The sequence below is a fragment of the Bos taurus genome, chromosome 5 (assembly GCF_002263795.3).
Source record: "Bos taurus isolate L1 Dominette 01449 registration number 42190680 breed Hereford chromosome 5, ARS-UCD2.0, whole genome shotgun sequence".
Classification (NCBI taxonomy): Eukaryota; Metazoa; Chordata; class Mammalia; order Artiodactyla; family Bovidae; genus Bos; species Bos taurus.
This window is the reverse complement of record NC_037332.1, coordinates 67,736,508-67,757,393: the sequence shown is the minus strand read 5'-3', so window position 1 is coordinate 67,757,393 and position 20,886 is coordinate 67,736,508. Positions and strand designations below refer to the sequence as shown.

The following is a 20,886-nucleotide window of genomic DNA, read 5'->3' as shown; positions in this document are numbered from 1 at the left end:
TTAGCTACAATAAAGTTTAGAGAAGCTTTATATTTGTATCAGAAAATGACTCCCAAACACAATCCACTAACTCATAAACAAGTTTTTAGACACATTTTATTCTTTATGTGCCAAAAAACTGATGCTTTTGAATTGTGGTGCTGGAGAAGACTCTTGAGAGTCCCTTGGACAGCAAGACCAAACCAGTCAATCCTAAAGGAAATCAACCCTGAATATTCACTGGAAGGATGCTGATGCTGAAGTTCCAATACTTTGACCACCTGATGCAAAAAGCTGCCTCAATGGAAAAGACCCTGATTCTGGGAAAGATTGAGGGCAGAAGGAGAAGGGGGCAACAGAGGATAACATAGTTGGATGGCATCATCAACAGAATGGACATGAGTTGGAGCAAACTCTGGGAGATAGTGCAGGAAAAGGTGTGCTGCGGTCCATGGGGTCGCAAAGAGTTGGACATGACTTAGCGACTAAACAACTAACAGCAACATTATTTACAAGATTGTCTATATCATTTTAGGTGATTTATACAAAATCAACATTTCTACAGATTTACTATACCATCACTAATTTTTCTTCCACGTAATTCAAAATAAATAACACCTGTAACTGGTTACAGTAGAGAAGGTGCTTTATTTTACATGTCACTGGTACACAGTACATAAAACTGCCTAAAGTTAGTCTTGGAAAACGTAACTGTCAGTTACTTATACCTTCAATGGTCAAGGACCAAGTCTCTTTTGTAACCTACTTCATTTAAGATCAGACGACTACAATACTTTTAAATACGAATAATCTCTTCATATCCAATGTTACAAGTTATTTTTATGCTACAAATGCTGCAATTTTAAAAAATATCTCCAGTTATATAGACCATATCTCTGCAACAAAACTCTGCTAGTCTGCAAGTCTTTGAAATAATGGGTCAACAGTTTAACGTTCTTACAGATGATTATATTTATGTGATTGGGTTAGAGGGAGCAGGGGCTCATACATGCAATCAGATTATTTGTTTTTTTTTTTTTTTAATGCGGATAAAAGTGAGTTTATAATACCCTACTTCTAGTTGAGTTGCCAAAAAGTTTACTAAACTAAAATGAAGTCAGTACAATATTTTAGAAAACATAATTCTAAGAGCGTGCTACAGAAAAATCTTTTTACTACTATGTGAACCAAAGCTGCAGAGTCCAGGAGGATTGTGGCACAAAGACTTGTACATCTGAATTGCTTATTCAGCTAGGGGGAGTAAAGAAAGTAATTTAACTCAGTGTAAATCCTCTTACGAAAGATATCTGCATGTTATAACCCACTGCAACACCAGAGGATCTTCACTTAGAAAATGTGCAAATCATAAGAAGCTAAATGCACTTCTCCTATTATTTATCTCCATCCATTCTGTTCATAAACATATAGCTCAACGATCTTTTATTATTAATGTCAAAGCCACAGAGATTTCTCTATGGCATCTTTCAGTCACCAACCATTTATCAAAGGGATAAATATGACTAGAAGTTAATGTACAATTATAAAAAAAATGTTAAGAATTTGGGCTAATTCTCAAAGTAAATCCCTTGGTATACAAAGACTGCCTTTCACTCTAGAAAATAAGACATATTTTAGAACCACAGGTTCATATTCACCTGCTAGTCTGGAACAGAAGAGGCATTTAAGCAAAGTAAACTAAAAAACAAAATACTAAATAGTTAGAAATGTACACACTCAAATATTCTATTCTTTGCTTAAAGTCAACTTATTCCTTGTCATTAAGAGAAGTGCTTCAAGATGCGAACTGTTAATGCAGTTTGATTAACAAACTGTTAATCCTTAATGAGAATAAGGGGTAAAAGCCAGACCTTTTCCTAATAAAGCAAGTAGATTATAAAATGACTGGGCTTGAAATATATACTTACTGTAACTTTGCATTCTTACTCTTTTTATAACTAAACATACACACATATGTGCAAAATTGCTTACCATTTATTTTAACTTTGGTTAAGTACTTCTTTAGCCTATATCAGACATATTATGGAAGCTATACAAATGATTACAAACATAATAATGAGGTAAGTTAAAATTCTACTAGTGCAAAAAGCAAGCATATGCCAAAAGCAATGCATATGAGTTAAACAAATGCAGAATGAAGCTCTCACCAGGGCAGGTGCTGGGCTAACAAACCAGAGAAGCTCCTTGTAAACACTGTTTGTAAAGTACACATTTAGAGATCAAGGATTCATATAGCCACAAAAAAGGTATTCTAACAACACCACAGTAGTGCATTTATTTTACCTTTAGAGTTTGGAAATCTCTCAATACGTGTCTAACAGTTTGCATATTTTCTTCAAGAGAAACTTAATTAGTGAAGACACATTAATTACAAATACTGTAGTATAAAAATCCCAGTTCTTTACAAAAATTATATATTAAAATATTCTATACACTTTAAATTAGTAACTGGAACATACATACATATCAGTTCTGCACAATTAAATCCATCTTTGCTGGGAGTATTATACATGAAGTTTGAGGACATAGCTACTCAGTCAACCTCAACCGGCAAAAGGTTACATGATATAAAAAGGACAGACCTGTGCTCCTGCAGTTACTGCAGCTTAGTCTGAAATGTCTTTTCTGCAATTATTGCTCTATATATTTATTCTGGATTCGAATAGGCAGTGGAACCATGAAATTCCTAAAAGGTTTAAAACAAGTCACCTGTAGCAGACTTTCCATAATGCCTATATGTATCTTTAAGGTTGTAGTGGAACCTGAGTAAGCTGTCTAATGCTTATATTTCAGTTGTAAAAAAGTTTATACAATTTCAAGGTAAAAACAATGCAAAAATAAAACATTTAGAGCATTTACAAAAATCTTACAAATGTTTAAAACACTTTCAAAACTCATGTCCTGTTAAGGTGCTTCTTTCTTTCTGTGATAAGGAGGACAAAAAACTCTGAATTTTTAATTATGAACATTTTAATTTCAGCAAAAGCAAAATTAGATCCATTAAGACAGATGTTAAAATATTTAGGGATAAACTTCACTTCTAATGAACATACTGAATTTAAGTGCTGAAAGGTACCTTAAAGGTAAACTTTTTTTTTTAACTCCCTCATCTATTAATCAGGAAACTGAGGGCCAGGTAAGTGCTTTGGCCAAAAATATATTTCAATATATCAACCTGGTATGAATCGAGAAAACCCATTAATCTTTTTGTATGTTGCCATGATTCTTGGAAAATGATAAAAATTCCAAAGCAGAGTTTCTGAACTTGCTTCTTTCTTTTTTTTAATTTCTTAAGCTCTGTGCTAACTGTAGATAAACAAAGAAATGAATCAAATGGCTCCTAAAATCAGTATTACAAATATTATCCAGTAGAAGAAGTTGCTAGAGGACCACTGCTCATATAGAATAAAGTGAGAGGGAGTACTCAAAGACCGGACCTTTTCAGTGTAGGTAACATTACCATATAAGACAGCACAGTGTACAACAGCCAGTTACTAGAATCATCTCAATAACTCTAGGATGACTGAGTTACATGGCCTTTATAAAAGATATTGGGGTAATAAAGCCTTTAGCTTTTATCTTAATTTTACTATTTTTCTTTATAATAGAGCTATAACTATGGGGAAGAATTCATATACTGATTTTCAGAGAGGCTTTGCTTCTTTTCTATTTTTATTTGGATCTAGAATTGAGCAAATACATTTTAAGAACAACTTACAAACTCAAATTCATAACTGCTAGAAATACAGTCAGAGAATATTCTTTTAAATGACAAATCTCCAAAACCAGTTACTAATAAATAATCATCACAATAGCTTCAGTAAAAAAAAAGAAAATCAATTTAAAGGTGCTTTTTTATTGTTACCTTGAAGCCATCGAACTTGTGTAGCTGGTCCATATCCCTTTTCATTCTTTGCTGATATCCTGAACACAATGGCAGGCCTGGATGTATAATCAATATGTGCATTTGCAAGCTGCCCAGCAGTTACTATACATGATGTCTTAAGACCACAATAAATCCTCATAAACACAAGTTGACTTGGATTATCTTGTATTTGTGCTGTGCGGATAGCCAAGTAGGCTGAATATTCCAAAATATTTCCAGAAGGTGAAGTTGGAGGTTCCCAGGAAAGATGGATGCCCTCGACATTCTTAAAGAGAGCAGAAAAACAAAAACAGATAAAGGTTCTGAAGTTTTCTTTAATAGCATTTATTATGTTATCTTTAGAACACAAGATGCTTTTCACTAAAGTAACTGTATCAGATGTTACAACTTTTGTTGCTGATTTTTAAAAATTTACCTTACCTGGATCTATAATGTTTAATTTATGCCCTTTTAAAAAACATAACTAGGCTTAAATGTCTGCCTGTACACCCAAAGAACAAGATCTTTCTTATCTGAAAGCAGACCTCTTCTTCTCTAAACAGAGGTATGACCTTAGGATAAAATATAATCCAATTAAAAGCCAGAGGGCACAGTGGTGAAAATTTGCCTGCCAATAGCAGAGACGCAAGAGACACAAGATTGATCCTTAAGCTGGGAAGATCCCCTTCCCAACTAGGAAGGGTAGGAAATGGCAACCCAATCCAGTATTCATGCCTGGGAAAGTTCATGGACAGGGGAGCCTGGCAGGCTACAGTCCATGGGGTGGCAAAGAGTCAGACATGAATGAGCGACTGAACACACACATTAAAATTCTCTAGCATAATACTTTTCGTTTCTATAACAAGAACAAAATTAATATAAGAAGCATACACAGATCTCCCTGACTTTCCAAATCTGGATGCTATAATTCTGCTTGAAATTTGTGTCCTTAAAAATATCATGCCCAGTAGTGGAATTGCTGGATCATACAGTAGTTTTATTCCTTGTTTTTTAAGAAATCTCCATTTTGTTCTCCAAGTGGCTGTATAAATTTACATTCCGACCAAGAGTGCAAGAGGGTTCCCTTTTCTGCACATCCTCTCCAGCATTTATTATTTGTAGATTTTTTGATGATGGCCATTCTGACCAGTGTGAGGTGATACATCGTTGTAGTTTTGATTTGCATTTCTCTAATAATAAGCAAATAGAAAAGGAGTACGTCAAGGCTGTATATTGTCACCCTACTTATTTAACTTCTATGCAGAGTACATCATGAGAAACGCTGGGCTAGAAGAAGCACAAGCTGGAATCAAGATTGCCAGGAGAAATATCAATAACCTCAGATATGCAGATGACACCACCCTTATGGCAGAAGGTGAAGAGGAACTAAAGAGCCTCTTGATGAAAGTGAAAGAGGAGAGTGAAAAAGTTGGCTTAAAGCTCAACATTCAGAAAACGAAGATCATGGCATCCAGTCCCATCACTTCATGGGAAATAGATGGGGAAAGTGGAAACAGTGTCAGACTTTATTTTTCGGGGCTCCAAAATCACTGCAGATGGTGACTACAGCCATGAAATTAAAAGACGCTTCTTCCTTGGAAGGAAATTTATGACTAACCTAGATAGCATATTCAAAAGCAGAGACATTACTTTGCCAACAAAGGTCCGTCTAGTCAAGGCTATGATTTTTCCAGTGGTCATGTATGGATGTGAAGAGTTGGACTGTAAAGAAAGCTGAGCACCGAATAATTGATGCTTTTGAACTGTGGTGTTGGAGAAGACTCTTTGAGAGTCCCTTGGACTGCAAGGAGATCCAACCAGTCCATTCTGAAGGAGATCAGCCCTGGGATTTCTTTGGAAGGAATGATGCTAAAGCTGAAACTCCAGTACTTTGGCCACCTCATGCGAAGAGTTGACTCATTGGAAAAGACTCTGATGCTGGGAGGGATTGGGGACAGGAGGAGAAGGGGACGACAGAGGATGAGATGGCTGGATGGCATCACTGACTCAATGGACGTGAGTTTGAGTGAACACCGGGAGTTGGTGATGCACAGGGAGGCCTGGTGTGCTGTGATTCATGGGGTTGCAAACAGTCGGACATGACTGAGTGACTGAATTGAACTGAATAATATGCAATGTTGAGCATTTTTTAATCCCACTACTGGACAATACCCTGAGAAAATCATAATTGAAAAAGACACATGTACCCTAATGTTCACTGGAGCACTACTGACAATAGCCAGGACATAGAAGCACCCTAGATGTTGTTCAGAATGGATAAAAGAAGTTATGGCATATATGTACAGTGGAATATTATTAAGCCATAAAAATGAATGAATTTGAGTCAGTTCTAGTAAGGTGGATAAACCTAGAGCCTGTTATACAGAGTGAAGTAAGTCAGAAACAGAAAAACAAATATCATATATTAACACATATCTAAAAGAAATCAGTCCTGAATATTCATTGGAAGGACTGATGCTGAAGCTGAAACTCCAATACTTTGGCCACCAGATGTGAAGAACTGACTCATTTGAAAAGACCCTGATGCTAGGAAAGATTGAAGGTGGGAGGAGAAGGGGACAACAGAGGATAAGATGGTTGGATGGCATCACCAACTCTATGGACATGAGTTTGAGTAGGCTCCAGGAGTTGGCGATGACAGGAAGGCCTGGTGTGCCACAATCTATGGGGTCACAAAGAGTCAGACACAACTGAGGAACTGAACTGAACTGATGGAATCTAGAAAAATTGTATTGATGAACCTATTTGTAGGGCAGGAGGAGAGACTCAGACATCGAAAACAGACTTATGGATAGAGCAGGGGAAGGAGAGTATGGGACTAATTGAGAAAGCAGCACTGAAATATATGCATTACCATGTGTAAAACCAATAGCTAATGGGAGGTTACAGGGAAATCAGCCTGGAGCTCTGTGATAATCTAGAGGGGTGGGAAGTGGGGGTGGGCAGTGGAGAGAGGTTCAGGAGGGAGGGGACATGTGTATACCTATGGCTGATTCATGATGATGTATAAAAGATACCAACACAACATTGTAAAGCAATTATCCTCCAATTAAAAATAAATAAATTTTTAAAATATCACGAATGAGGATTTCTCTGGTAGTCCAGTGGCTAAGACTCTGTACTCCCAATGCAGGGGGCCCAGGTTGATCCCTGGTCAGGGAACGAGATCCTACCTGTTGCAACTAAGACTCAGTACACACAACTACTGAGCACTCTAGAGCCCACGAGCTGCAACTACTGAGCCCATGTGCCACAACTGAAGACCCTGGGCCCTAGAGCCTGTGCTCCACAAAAAGAGACGCGATCATGATGAGAAGCCTGCTCACCGTAATGGGAGAGTAGCCCCCACTCACCATAACTAGAGAAAAGCCCATGCAGCAACAAAGACCTAGCACAGCCAAAAATAAATAAATAATTAAAAAAAAGACTCAGCACAGCCAAATAAATTAAAATATTTTAAATAAATATATATCATGAGTGATTAGCAAAAAATATCTTTAAAAAATTTAATCCACCCCTTTTAGATATCTCTCATTTCATCAGACACTAAAAGGAATCTTTAAACTGATAGTTTTACTTCATGTACAACATTTCAGTAATTTAAATCATTAAGTCTTGACCTGATGTCTCACCTTTGAAATTCTGACCGCAGAAGGAGCTCCAGGAAAACCGGGAATACAGGTTTTAAATTCACTGATTTTGCTGAAAGGGCCTATTCCACAACCATTGATGGCAGCAACCCTGAATCTGTATCCTGTGCCTGGAACAAGATCTTGTTTCTTAAGTAAACTGTAGTCAGGTACGTCTGCATTTCCTATCTAAAATGTAATATATGCAAAAGTCAAAGAAAAGATGCAATTAATTATTTTTCATTGAATAACAAAACTTTTAAAGAATGAATTAAGTTTTAGGGTTGTAGTGCACATTATTTATTTTCCTCTTTCATATATGGAATGAACCCCCTCAAAACAAAAGTAAATAAGCCCATAAATTGGTGATTCTCATCCAGAGGAAAAGTGCCTTTCCAGTTGAGAGTCACTGGTTATAAAAAGAAATATAAAGGTATTTTGCACATCAAGAATACAGAGAAAAGAGAAAAAAACTAACCACTATTAACAAAGTAACAACTATCTCCATGTAAATTTAACTTGGAATAAAAGTCTCAGAAGATTTACTGTCAGTCTAGCCAGGAATGATACCTTTTGGACATCAGCAAGCAAGCTTGATAGAAAAGGAACAACTAGCATGCCAGCACAGAGCATTTAAAAAATTAATATTCAGCAGATACTGAATAAATATTAAATAACCAGATTGCATACTCTAGGTAGGAAGCTCATAACACCTACAACTTTCAAACAGTTTTTACATCACTACATCACTGTGAAACAGTGCCAACGTTTCATCCCATTTTTAAGGGAGTTACTTCATTTCACAGATGAGGAAACTGAGTCTCAGCGAGGTTAAACAAGTGATTTGTCCAAGGTCACACTGTCAAGTGCTGAAACTGATAACTCAAACTCAAGTTTACTATATGTTTCCTTCTTTTGGGAAAGACAGATAGCTACCAGGCCCTTAGATACAGGTATTTCCATATATATGAAATCAAACTACAGCCAGAAATTTTGTTAGGCATAATACTAACATAATATTAATCAGGATGTCTATTTTTGCTAAGAATTGGAAGATTCAATATGTAAAAGTGGGACACCAGAAAGTAGTATTAGAGAAACTAAAATATAATGATAAATGTTATATTCTCCATTTGTAAGATCTTTGGGAGATTCAAACCTGAATATCCATTTTGTTGGCAATTCCCTCTCTGCAATTCCCATTCCAGAAAAAAATTAGTTCAGTATGCTTTGGAGCTATTATCTGTTTCATAATTCTTAGAAGATTAATGTCTCTATCTATATAAGGTCCTCGCTGTATTCAATAGTGTTAAGGGCTTAACATTCTTAAATTATGAAATTGGGACTAACAAAAGTTCTAAGTTAAAAAAAAGTTCCGTTCTAAACTCTCCAGGTAACAACATTAGAGATACTTCAAGAAATCTTTATCTGTACTGGCCAGACTGTATCATTTATGACTCAAAATCCAGCCCAATGAGTGTATAAGACTTTTAAAAATAACCTGCTTGTGATATATTCTATAAACAGAGCCTTAAAAAAGAATACAATAACTAATATAAACTCTTAATTATAGGTACTAAACAGATCGCAATTTCACTCATTCAAATGTCCTGAATCAGGCTTACTTCTTAAAGTTCCACGTTTGAGGCTTATAACTAACAGTGTAGAAAACACATCAATAGCTACCTTTGAAATGCTTTGCTTCCCTTTTGGCAGCAAATAAAACTGGCTCACCAAAGCTGTATTATTTTTAAAAATTCCTACGTCACACCACTGTCGTTCTCCTGCTTTCACCATGGCCACCGGATTTGAAGGAGTCTCTTTCTAATTTCAGAGAAAGAAAAATTTATGAAGACTCTTACTGAACATACAAGAAATGCCAAGATTTAATAACTCCATGCAGTGATCTACAAGTACATATATGGGTAAACGCCACAACATTAATAGCTCATAAGTAAATAAACTCTTAACAGATTAGGTCAACTGACAGTGAGACAGGGATGCCAATTCAAACACAGGGAGTGACAGGCATTCTCCAAGTCAGTAGCTCTGTGCTATCAACCTAGCTGGAGTTAGCATGCTTTCCAATCAGTGACACGTTAAAATGCCAGCTGTTTTATAGAACATTGTCATTTCAGAGACTCTCTCAGAAAATGTAATAATCCCTTTAGTGTGACATTACAATTCACTCCAAAAGGAGCGAATAAGGAAAAATTCACTGCAAGCTGGCTTATTTCTAGATTCAAAAACAACTAGCAGAAATTCAGTGATCTTTGCACTTGAAATACCTGTGATTCTCCAAACCTAAAAGGAGAAAAAATGTTCAAAACTAAAATGCAATTTGAATATAATTTAGCATACACTAAAGAGGAGCAGATTAAACAGTTTGACATTTTTATCTTGCTTTAACAAATAAACTTCCTGTACCTTAAATTACTTTTAGTGATAAGTGAATTATACTTATCCTTTTTAAGCCCATCTTCTTTATAAATGAGACACTGTTTCCAGAAGCTCAAAACAAATATGTACTTCAGTTATTTACTTCTGTCTTAAATATATAACAGCAGAGGTACATGCTTATAATTCACAGTACTTCTTATTGAGGCTATCACACATGACAAAGTGAGCTAACCAGAAGAGTCTTAAAGGTTTTTAAAAGAGAAATAGCTTTAAACTTGTTAAAACGCTCTTCAACAACTTTTATAAAACAACTGGCTCCAATTGCAACTATAGATACCATTCCAACTGATGCACTGTAAAACAGATTTAAGAGAAAAAAACCATTTTAATAATTCTTCTTTGAGAAGAGTTTTTAGAACACTACTAGCACTTAACATTCTGGAAAGGTGAAAGCTGATGAAGGTAAAGACATGATCAAAATCCACAGAATCATGACAGAAAGAAAACTAAAACTACAGACTATTCTTGAAGGTTCTAAATGGTAAATGTTAGGTTAAATAAAAACTCTTGTTCATAGCAATAAAGTTGAAATGACTGATAATTTAAAAACATGCAAAACCACATATATGTATTATCCTCCTATTCATCCACTTGAGACAATCTTAGTATAATATTTGTGAGGCACATTCCTGGCATTTAAGTTTGGTACCAGGCAGACTAATTCTGGCCTTCCACCAAAAAATCCAATGTTAGAGATTATTAGGATATCCTACAGGTATGTCTGACTCCAGATTGCAATATTTTGTTGTTCTCCTATTAAGCAGCTAGCAATAAAACCATTCAAGTTTTATGTTCTATAACATGTCCTTTTATTCTTTAAATTGTTAAGTAATTTACATATATACATATATCTATGTATATACACACATTTCTGATTATGAAAGTTAACATTATAGAAAAAGACTGAAAACATAAAGTAAAAACTATCTTTGGCCCCACGACCTGAAGAAAATCATCTAGCACTGTAGTGTAGATTTGTGTGGACTCATGTGAGAATGTGAATGTATGTACTGCGTGTTTTTAATAAAATTGGGAATGCACTATATATATTATTTTTTTATCCAACTTTTTCCACTTAAGATTCTACTGTGAACATTTTTCTCTTTAAGCCTCCATTTTTCAATCTGTGTCAAGTAATTACTAAGAGGATACCCAAGAGCCTTTTCCTGAATTTAGGTTGAAGTTGCTCAGCATTTAAAGCGTCTTTAGCCACCTGTGCGCACGTCTCATCTCCAGGGCATATACTTACAGAAAACGGCATCGTGGCAGCGTGTGCCTCCACACGGCTTATCTTGGTTGCAGGTAGTGCACATGTTTCATCAACTAAAAATTAAACAATTCATCAGATAAGACTTATATAAGCACTGAGCAAACAGACACAGTAAAATATAACTTATAAATATGCAAAAATAGCCAGAGGGAGAAAAAAATCACAACAATTAGAAATATGGACCCTCTAACTTGAACTAATTCACAAAGCTCATTTTTCAAGGATTTGATGACTAGCTGGAACTTCAGAGAATGTTTGCCAAACATGAAATACAATTCCTATTGCAAAATCATAAAATAAGAATTTACAAAATCAGAAATTGATCAAGCTATAAGAACTGTTACTCCATAGCAGAGAACTAATCTTTTCTAAGAAAAAAAAGTTTTGCTGAATAAACTCATGGTAGGAAAGATAAAGTCTGATTGTATTACAGTGCAGCAGAGAATATATTATATAATGATTTTAAATGAAATGCCTTTATCTTTTTATATTCAATTCAATCCAAGATGAAATGCAATTCCCATCTGAAACAAATAAGTTTGCTGAATTTCTATACAAAAATGGCTCAAAATACAGTATGTGAAACACATTTCAAACCTTCAGCTTTGGTACTGAATGTTGTTAGTGAAGTTTCATCTTTAACAACTGCCCCATTTGTACTGGATGATTCAGTTTTAATGGTCTGCTGGGTTACCATAGTTTGTGCGCTGGAAACAGTACTGGATACAGAAGTTTCAGGGATTACTGTTCTTAAGTCCAGGCAACTACTTAGAACACCTATATTTGCTGAAGTGTGAGGACCTAAAATTAAACGGAAAAGATTAACTGTTAACAAATGAATATCTGCAAATAACTGCTGTATCTTAGAGTTCTTGTCACCCAATTCTAAGCATTTTCAATTTTAAAATCATTAAACGTGAACACCACAAATATCAGCCATATGACTTAACCATTAGGCATAAAATGTCAACATTTAGAAAAATAAAATGCATCATATCCATGGATGTCTAACTTCTCAGCTCCTTCCTCCATTCTAAACCCTGAATCACTGTTCTTAAACTCTTCTCAACGACAGATCAAATGGCCTTGCCTTCCATTTTAGGGAAAGAAGGCTAGTGCACTGGGACGACCCAGAGGGATGGTATGGGGAGGGAGGAGGGAGGAGGGTTCAGGATGGGGAACACATGTATACCTGTGGCGGATTCATTTTGATATTTGGCAAAACTAATACAATTATGTAAAGTTTAAAAATAAAATAAAATTTTTAAAAAAATTAAAAAAAAGAAATAGAAGTCATCAGGCATGAATGCCACCCATTTTCTGCCTTCTCTTGTCCTAAACTAGAAATGTATTTATGACTGTGCCCAGCCTCTCTGTCTTCTCTTCCATTTCAGAAGATGACTTCTCCCCTAAGGTAAGTTTAATCTATTCTCTTGTGCTCTTGGTCCCATTCCTTCCCCTATATTTTGGGATCCTCTTTTATCAATCATTCCTTTCTCTTCAGGGTTTTCAAACTCTTCTGTGGAAGTTTTGGCCCTCAGTCTATACACATCATCAAGTCTTCTCCAGTCACCATCTTCCCTTGCTACTTTCCTTCAGAGCAGTCTACTTTCTTGACCACCCCAATCTGATTGAGCACACCACTCTAAGGAAGTGGCTCTGACAAATGTCCAGGGATACTTAGCTTTAAGGGATACTGATCAATTTTCATTTACTTGACCTCTCTGTAATATAAACAATGCTGACCACATACTTTTTTTTGAAGTTGTTTCTGTCTATGACTTGTATTCACTCATGTATGCATCATAAATGTATAGTTATAAATTGTAATACCCACTACAGAGGTAAAAAAATATGATACCATTATAAATGTATAGTTATAAATGGTAATACCCACTACAGAGGTAAAAAATATGATACCATTTTTTTTGGTTCTTTGCCTAACCTTCTTGGGAAGCCTTTTTAATCTCTTTAGCTGACTTCTCTTGTTCAAATGACTCTTTAAATGCAGGTATTTTCCAAGCCCTATCTTGTCTCCCTTTGCATATTTCCCTGGTGCTTTAGCTACCATTTACAAATCATACATCTCTCAACTATGTATGTCCTAGGTACAGTGTCAGGTCCTGAGAATCCAGCAGTGAACAAGTCAGAGAAGGTCCTTGTTCTTGTGGATATCAGATATTCTTAACTTTGAAATTAGTATTTCCAGCCAAGAACTGCCTTCTAGACTCCAGACCTAAGTATCCAACTGTCCATTAGAAATCTTTACCAACATGTTCCTCAAGTGCCTCAAAAACAGCAAGTTCAAGGTTGAGCCTATCTTATTCCCAAATCTGTTCTTGCTTCTGTATTTCTTATCCTGATGAAGAGTATCATCATCCACTGAATATCCAACCCAGAAAACTGGGAGTCATGTTCGACTTGTTTTCATTTATCATATACAACCAGTTTCCTAGTCTAATAGGTGCTACTTTCTAAAAGTCTCTGAACTAATGTATTCTCTCCTCTCCATCTCACCCACTGCTTTAGTCTCTATGCATCTCTTTCTAACAAGTCTCCCAATCATCTCCTATAATAGCTCTTCCTGATGGTGAGGCTAGAATGTCCTTTCCAAAATAAAAAAACAAAAACTAATCGTGCCACTCTTTCACTTTTGAAAAATACCAGTTACTCCAACCTACGGAGGAAAAGCCCAATCTGCTCTTGTTAACCTGAGACTAGCTAGCCATTCATTTACATATTTGAATATCTACGATGTGCCAGATGCTGTCATTGTATAACCACTCGTTTCCCCATTTGCCTAATATTAATTTTATCCAAACTGCCTTATAAGTACGATTTAGAGTACATGATTTAGAGTACATTAGGATCCTAAAATCTCAAAGCTCATATTTGTTTTCAAGAATGTAAACTTCTTTACATGATGGACATAGAAAATCACTATAAAAATTTAAATTGATGTCTAGTACCAAGCTTTTATAGTTCTGACCAAATGAGTCGCTTACATCAGCAAATCAACAAAACAAAGTCTCTCCTCTTCCACAAGTAATGAAATCAGAAAAACTATAGGAAACTATTTTTCTTGAATATTTTTATCTACCATGGATTCTTAAGGAAAAATGGAAATAAAAAGAATATTTGTCTTGTTATTTACTGAAGAGGGATTAGCTTTTTATTAACTGTCACAATTTTTTCAAATTAAAAATGAAGCCACATATTACTATGCCAGGGATATATCAGAATAAGATTTATAAAGTAATTTTAGATACTGAAATCAGAGGTAACATTTAATGTATCACAAATGATATCAGAATATTCAAATTAAAATCTTTTAAATATAAGAGCCATCAAATTATAAGCTGTTCCATGCATTCAACAAGCTAATCAACAATTCTCATACATGAACTATCCTTCTGAGGATAATACAGTTATTTGCTAAACAAATATTTATTTATTTATTTATTAAGTGACTACGATTTGTCAAGCATGGATCTGGGTGCTTGGGAAATATATGTGAACAAGACAGACAAAATCCTGACCCAAAATAAATAATTACAGATAGTTATAAGCACTAGGACAATAGAATAATGGAACAGTGACACTGAACACGCTGGCCAACCTCAAATGGCATACGAGAGCTTGCCTCATTTAAATTCTGTAGTTAATAACTAATCATCACTACTTAGGTAAGTTCTTGCTTGGTATCATGACATCATTTTAATTAGGGTTAATATAGTAATATATATCATCTTTTGAAACTGGATCCAAACTATGTAACATCTACTTTTTCAAAGACTCTAAAATTCTCTATCATTATTATAAAAAGCTTTAGCTTTATTTAAAATGCCATCTTTATACCTTCATTTTTCCTTAGCATATCCACCACACAACTATTATGATTAGAAGCATTAGCTGCCAAAGATGAATGCAAAGAGGCATTAGAATCAGTTGATGCTTTGATATCTGGTTTGTTTTTCACTGAAGTTCCTTTCACGGCTGTATGTTCAGATTTCACACTGTTCACTATATCACTGATCTACAAGAAAGAAAATAATTTATTGCAGTAAGTAATGTTCAATTAAATAGAAATATATGTAAAAACAAGCAAAACAATTTACAACTTAAATGCTTTTGAAAATAAATTCTCCAAAATATAAAATAGCTTAAATCATAGCCTTATATTATTCTTTAAATTTTATAATAGCTTAAGAAAACAATTTCTTTTCACTTAATATCCATTCTCAAAAGATCAGTTCTGAAGGGAAAAGGAACAGTAAATTTCCAGGGAATAAAATTTATATTTTACAAGTGGTAGCTAGTATTCAAGTAAATACGGACAAGCTAGACCAACCGAGACAGCATATTAAAAAGCAGAGACATTACTTTCCCAACAAAGGTCCCTCTAGTCAAAGCTATGTTTTTTCCAGTAGTCATGTATGGATATGAGTTGGGCCATAAAGAAGGCTGAGCGCCAAAGAATTGATGCTTTTGAACTTTTGTGTTGGAGAAGACTCTTGAGAGTCCCTTAGACTGCAAGGAGATCAAACCAGTCAATCCTAAAGGAGATCAGTGCTGAATATTCATTGGAAGGACTGATGGTGAAGCTGAAACTCTAATACTTTGGCCACCTGATGCAAAGCACTGACTGCTTGGAAAAGACACTGATGCTGGGAAAGACTGAAACTAGGAGGAGAAGGGGACGACAGAGGATGAGATGGTTGGATGGCATTACCAAGTCGATGGACATGAGTTTGAGTAAGCTCCAGGAGTTGGTGATGGACAGGGAGGCCTGGTGTGCTACAGTCCATGGGGTCTCAAAGAGTTGGACATGACTAAGCGACTGAACTGAACTGAATAGGTGACAACTCCCAAGGTACTGAGTTTAACATTCTGGTCAAATTTTCTTAACAAGATTAGACATGTATACTAAAGATTTTGTGTGTGTGCTAAGTCACTCCAGTCATTGCCAACTCTTTGCAACCCCATGGACTGTAGCCTGCCAGGCTCCCCTGTCCATGGGATTCTCCAGGCAAGAATACTGGAGTGGGTTGCCATGCCCTCCTCCAGGGGATCTTCCCCACCTGGGGATCAGTGTCTCTTATGTCTCCTGCACTGGCAAGAAGATTCTTCACAACTATAGCACCACCTGAGTGGATAAGGAAATGGCAACCCACTCCAGTGTTCTTGCCTGGAGAATCCCAGGGACAGGGGAGCCTGGTGGGCTGCCGTCTATGGGGTCACACAGAGTCGGACACGACTGAAGTGACTTAGCAGCAGCAGCAGCACCACCACCTGGGAAGCCCTTACTAAAGATCTTTTGAATCCTAAAAGAAAAATCTGTTACATGAAACCTTCAAGCATACGAATTATTTTGTATGACTGAGTTTTCCATACAGGCATCAAGATTTAATACATACATATATCAATATTCTTCACCATTAAACATTTTAGATAGCAATCTTCCTAATCACCTGTTTATTTTCTTAAAGATACTATAATAAACACATTTAAACCTTTTGGTAATTCAAATCACCAATGTAAATATCAGTTATTATATAGCAATAACTTTAGGTCTGCTGAACCATAAAAGTGATCTGGCTTCATTCAAATACCCCAATATTTCCTGCCTCTTCTTAGTTATCTGTTTTTTGTTACTTTTCTGTCTCCATCTTTAATGTCAATTAGAACTATAGTCAATTATAATTTCTCATGGCTCAAAGGATACTTGTTCATAATATGCCCTCTGTGCTGGGCTCAGTCGTTCAGTCATGTGTGACTCTTTGCAACCGCATGGACTGTAGCCCGCCAGGCCCCTCTGGCCATGGGGCTTCTCCAGGCAGAATACTGGAGTGAGTAGCCATTCCTTTCTCCAGGGGATCTTCCCAACTCACATATTGAACCAGGGTCTCCTGCTTTGCAGGCAGATTCTTTATCAGCTGAGCTACCAGGGAAGCCCAATACACACTCTACCTCCATTCTAATTGATGGTGATTATGCTAGTGTTAATAAATGATGATGATGATATGCACAACCATTAGGGACCATTATACTACTTGATAGGCTCCATGATACATATTATAAAGTCTGAATCTCACTTAATTTTCACAAGAATTCTATAAATTGGATAATATCACCCTAGCTTATAAATGGAAAATAATGAGACTCAGAGATGTTAGATAACATACCCATGATCAAGTAGCCAGCAAGCAGCAAAGCAAGAATTTGACCTCAAGTTTATTTCACTATGAACTCCCCATGTCATACTATCTGAGAGTGAAGTGCAAAAAATGAGGCATGCCTTTATAAAGCAGAAAAGGCTGAAGCTAAGAGCCTGTAGATGGAAAGTCATGGACAGGTGAACCATTTTTGCTAAAGAGCCCAGAAAGGCTTGGAAATTGGAGGCATCAGGTTCTTTGGAGGCTGAAGTACAGAGTGGAAATAAACACCAGAGGACCATTGTATGGAAGACTATATAAACAGTGGTTGTATGGGGAGGGAGGTGGGAAGGAGATTCAAGAGGGAGGTGACATATGTATACCTATGGCTGATTCACGCTGACGTTTGGGAGAAACCAACACAATTCTATAAAGCAATTATCCTTCAATTAAAAATTAAATTTAAAACTTAAAAAAAAAGTAGTTGTAGCCCCAGCTCTGCTCTTCCAGTATACAAAGGCAAACAAATTCCACACCTCCATTCTAACTGAAGAAGGAAGGTAGGCACAAAGATTGAAATGGGAGGCTCTGGACTGTGGTACAGTATCTCTGGTGAGGCTGGAGAACAGGCAACCTACTGAAAATGGGGATTAAGTCTGTACACTGAACAGAGACATACCGCTTACCCTGCATTAAGCTCCAGGCTTAAAACCCGTAAGCAAGAGGCTGGAGAAGTCTCAGAGGAAACCCAATGGTCCAAGAGAAAAGATACTAGTATTTGTGGATTCTCACTCAGAAACCCTCTTCAAGGTCTACTAACCAAACATGCCCATATGCATAGAGCCACTATGGTCTGAATATTTGTGTCCCCTGCAATTATATGTTGAATCTAACCCCCAAGGTAATGGTATCAGAAAGCAGCACCTTTGGGCTGTGACTAGTGCCCTTATAAAAGTGGCCAAGAAAGATCAGTTGTTCCTTCCACCATGTGAGGATACAATGATAAGTTAGCAGTGTGCAACCCTGCAGAGGTTCCTTACCAGAACTCGACCATACAGGTGCCCTGATCTTGGACTTCCAGACTCCAGAAATGCAGGAAATAAATTTTTCTTGTTTATAAGCCATCTAGGCTATGGTATTTTGCTAGAGCAGACCAAATGGACTAAGACAGCCTCCAAGCTCCTTTTTAATGCCTCACTTTAAACATGAAAGGATACTAAGCATCACCAGACATTTGTTGACAGGCTCTAATATGGAAGTCCAAGACCAACTTTTTTTAAAGGGAGCTTGAAAAAAAGAAATAATGCTGAGAGCAGAATATAACTCAACCTTTTTTTAAAGAAGCATAATTCTTGAAGAGATAAGAGAGATATTATATTTTTGAAGCAAAAATAAAATGCCATAAAAGAAAGAAAGAGTAGGATCAGGCTTTTAGAGAGTAACTATGTGGCTGAATATATTTAAAAATTGAATAAGAGATTTATAATACAAATGAAGAAACTTTTCAGAAAGCAGACCAGACAGAAGAAAAGATAGAAAATAAAAAGTTAAATCAGAGGATTAGTTCAGGAGTACCATCATTCAATAACAGGAGTAACAAAAAAAAGAGAATGTGGAAAGAAGAAATAATCAGTAATGAAAGCCCTAAGTTCCCAGAATGACACAGGCCATTGAAGGGACAGCACAGTGAATAAAGCAAAGACATACACTGTAAGGTACATCCTTGTTGAAATTTCTGAGAACTGGGGATTAAAATGAAACAATTAGGTCTCATGTAAATGATCAGGAATCCAAGTGGCATCCGACTTCTTAACAGCATCACTGAATGCTACAAGACAGTAGAAAAATGCCTTTCAGTTTCTCAGGAAAACATTTCCAATATAGAATTCTATAACACAGCCAAACTACCAACCAAATGTAAACAGAGAAGAGGCATTTTCAGATATGGAAGACCTTAAAAAGTTTACCTTTCATACTCCCTTTCTCAGGAAACTATTGGAGAATATCAAAAAAAGAGAATGACGTGAGATCAAGAAACATAGGCTCCAACACAGAAAAGAGATAAAAGAAGCTTACAATAAAAAACAAACGGGGACTTCCCTGGTGGCCCAGTGGTTAAGAAGTTGTCTGCAGGGGACATGGATTCAGTCTCTGGTCTGGGCAGATTCCACATGCTGTGGAGTAACTAAGCCTGTGTGCCACAGCTACTGCTGTGGCTTCTCTTGTTGAGGAGCACTGGCTCTGGGGAGCGCAGGCTTTGGTAGCTGTGGTGCACAGGCTTAATTGCCCTGCAGCGTGTGGAATCTTGCCAGACCAGGGATTGAACCCATGTCCCCTATATTGGCAGGCAAATTCTTTATGACTAATTCACACTGTTGTACAGCAGAAACCAACACATTGTAAAGAAATTTTCCTCCAATTAAAAAATAAGAAAAAAGGGGAGAGGAAAAAGAGCCCATGCACCACAACTGGAGAGCAGCCCTTACTAGCCACAACTAGAGAAAGGCTACATGCAGCAAAGAAGACCTAGCACAGCCAAAAATTTAAAAATAAATAAAATTTGTTTTTTAAAAAAGAAACAAATGGAAGTTTTAAGATTACAGCTGAGTAGCAGACTTAGAGAAGAATTAGTACAAACTAGAGCATCAAGACAGAGGTTTCTGTAGGGATGGTTATGGGGGCAAAGGGGTGGTAAAGAAAGAAAAAAGAAACTATATGTTCAAATATTTTGAGTTTTATTATTTTATTGGAAAATCAGAGTATGAATTAATGATAGGCAAGAAGAAAATCAAGCAAATGAAAGAGTAAGGCAGTTAACAATGCCAAGAAAAACAAAAAATTACATGAAAAAAGGAACAATGTTCATAGCACATTACAGGGCTCAGCTCTGAGTATGTCATCATCACAATGTAAATATCACATAATGATTCAACTAAAAATATTATAAGTGCATGTGAAGAGAAAGGGGAGGAAACAGCAATATTTTAAGAGACAAAAAAAATCTTCATCTTCCATTACTGAAGACAATTGATCTAAAACTAGAAAGTCAGGAAGTGGCAGCACAAGGATTTTATTTATACGCATAAAGGTAGATACAGAAGAAAGATAAAATATTTGAAAGTAGTAGTTTCTAGAGAGGCAGGATCAAGAGCAAATAGGAACAGAGTAGGGGACTGTTGCTTTTTATTATAAACCTTGTAGTACCACCTAAATTTATTTTTTTAAATATATATGGTGTGTATGCTTATGTGTATATTAGCCTCTGATACTATGTGCAATGAGACTTCAATCTCACAGCCAAGGGTTCTTAATTCAGGCTACTGTCACAATGATATGCAGAGCTTTCCTTAAAAACAGTTACCTGTTCATCATCTTAAAGATTCTGTTTCACTGGATCTGGGGAAAGGCATGGGAACCTGTGTTTATTTGTTTTTCATCTCAGAGGTGAATGTGATGTATAGCCATGGTTGAGACTCCCTATCCTAAGGT

General features: G+C 36.3%; 1 protein-coding gene across 1 annotated transcript in view; it reads right to left on the bottom strand.

Annotated features, from left to right (window-relative positions):
* Positions 1 to 811: 811 nt before the first annotated feature.
* Positions 812 to 20,886, bottom strand: part of HCFC2 (host cell factor C2) — a 45,142-nt gene continuing 25,067 nt past the window's right edge. The window contains exons 10-15 of the mRNA NM_001192948.1: positions 15,101 to 15,278; positions 11,840 to 12,043; positions 11,222 to 11,295; positions 9,199 to 9,336; positions 7,516 to 7,701; positions 812 to 4,148 (exon numbers count right to left, since the gene is read on the bottom strand). Of these exons, the coding sequence (NP_001179877.1) occupies positions 3,834 to 4,148; positions 7,516 to 7,701; positions 9,199 to 9,336; positions 11,222 to 11,295; positions 11,840 to 12,043; positions 15,101 to 15,278 (1,095 nt within the window). The 3' untranslated portion in view covers positions 812 to 3,833. The remainder of the gene's footprint in view (positions 4,149 to 7,515; positions 7,702 to 9,198; positions 9,337 to 11,221; positions 11,296 to 11,839; positions 12,044 to 15,100; positions 15,279 to 20,886) is intronic.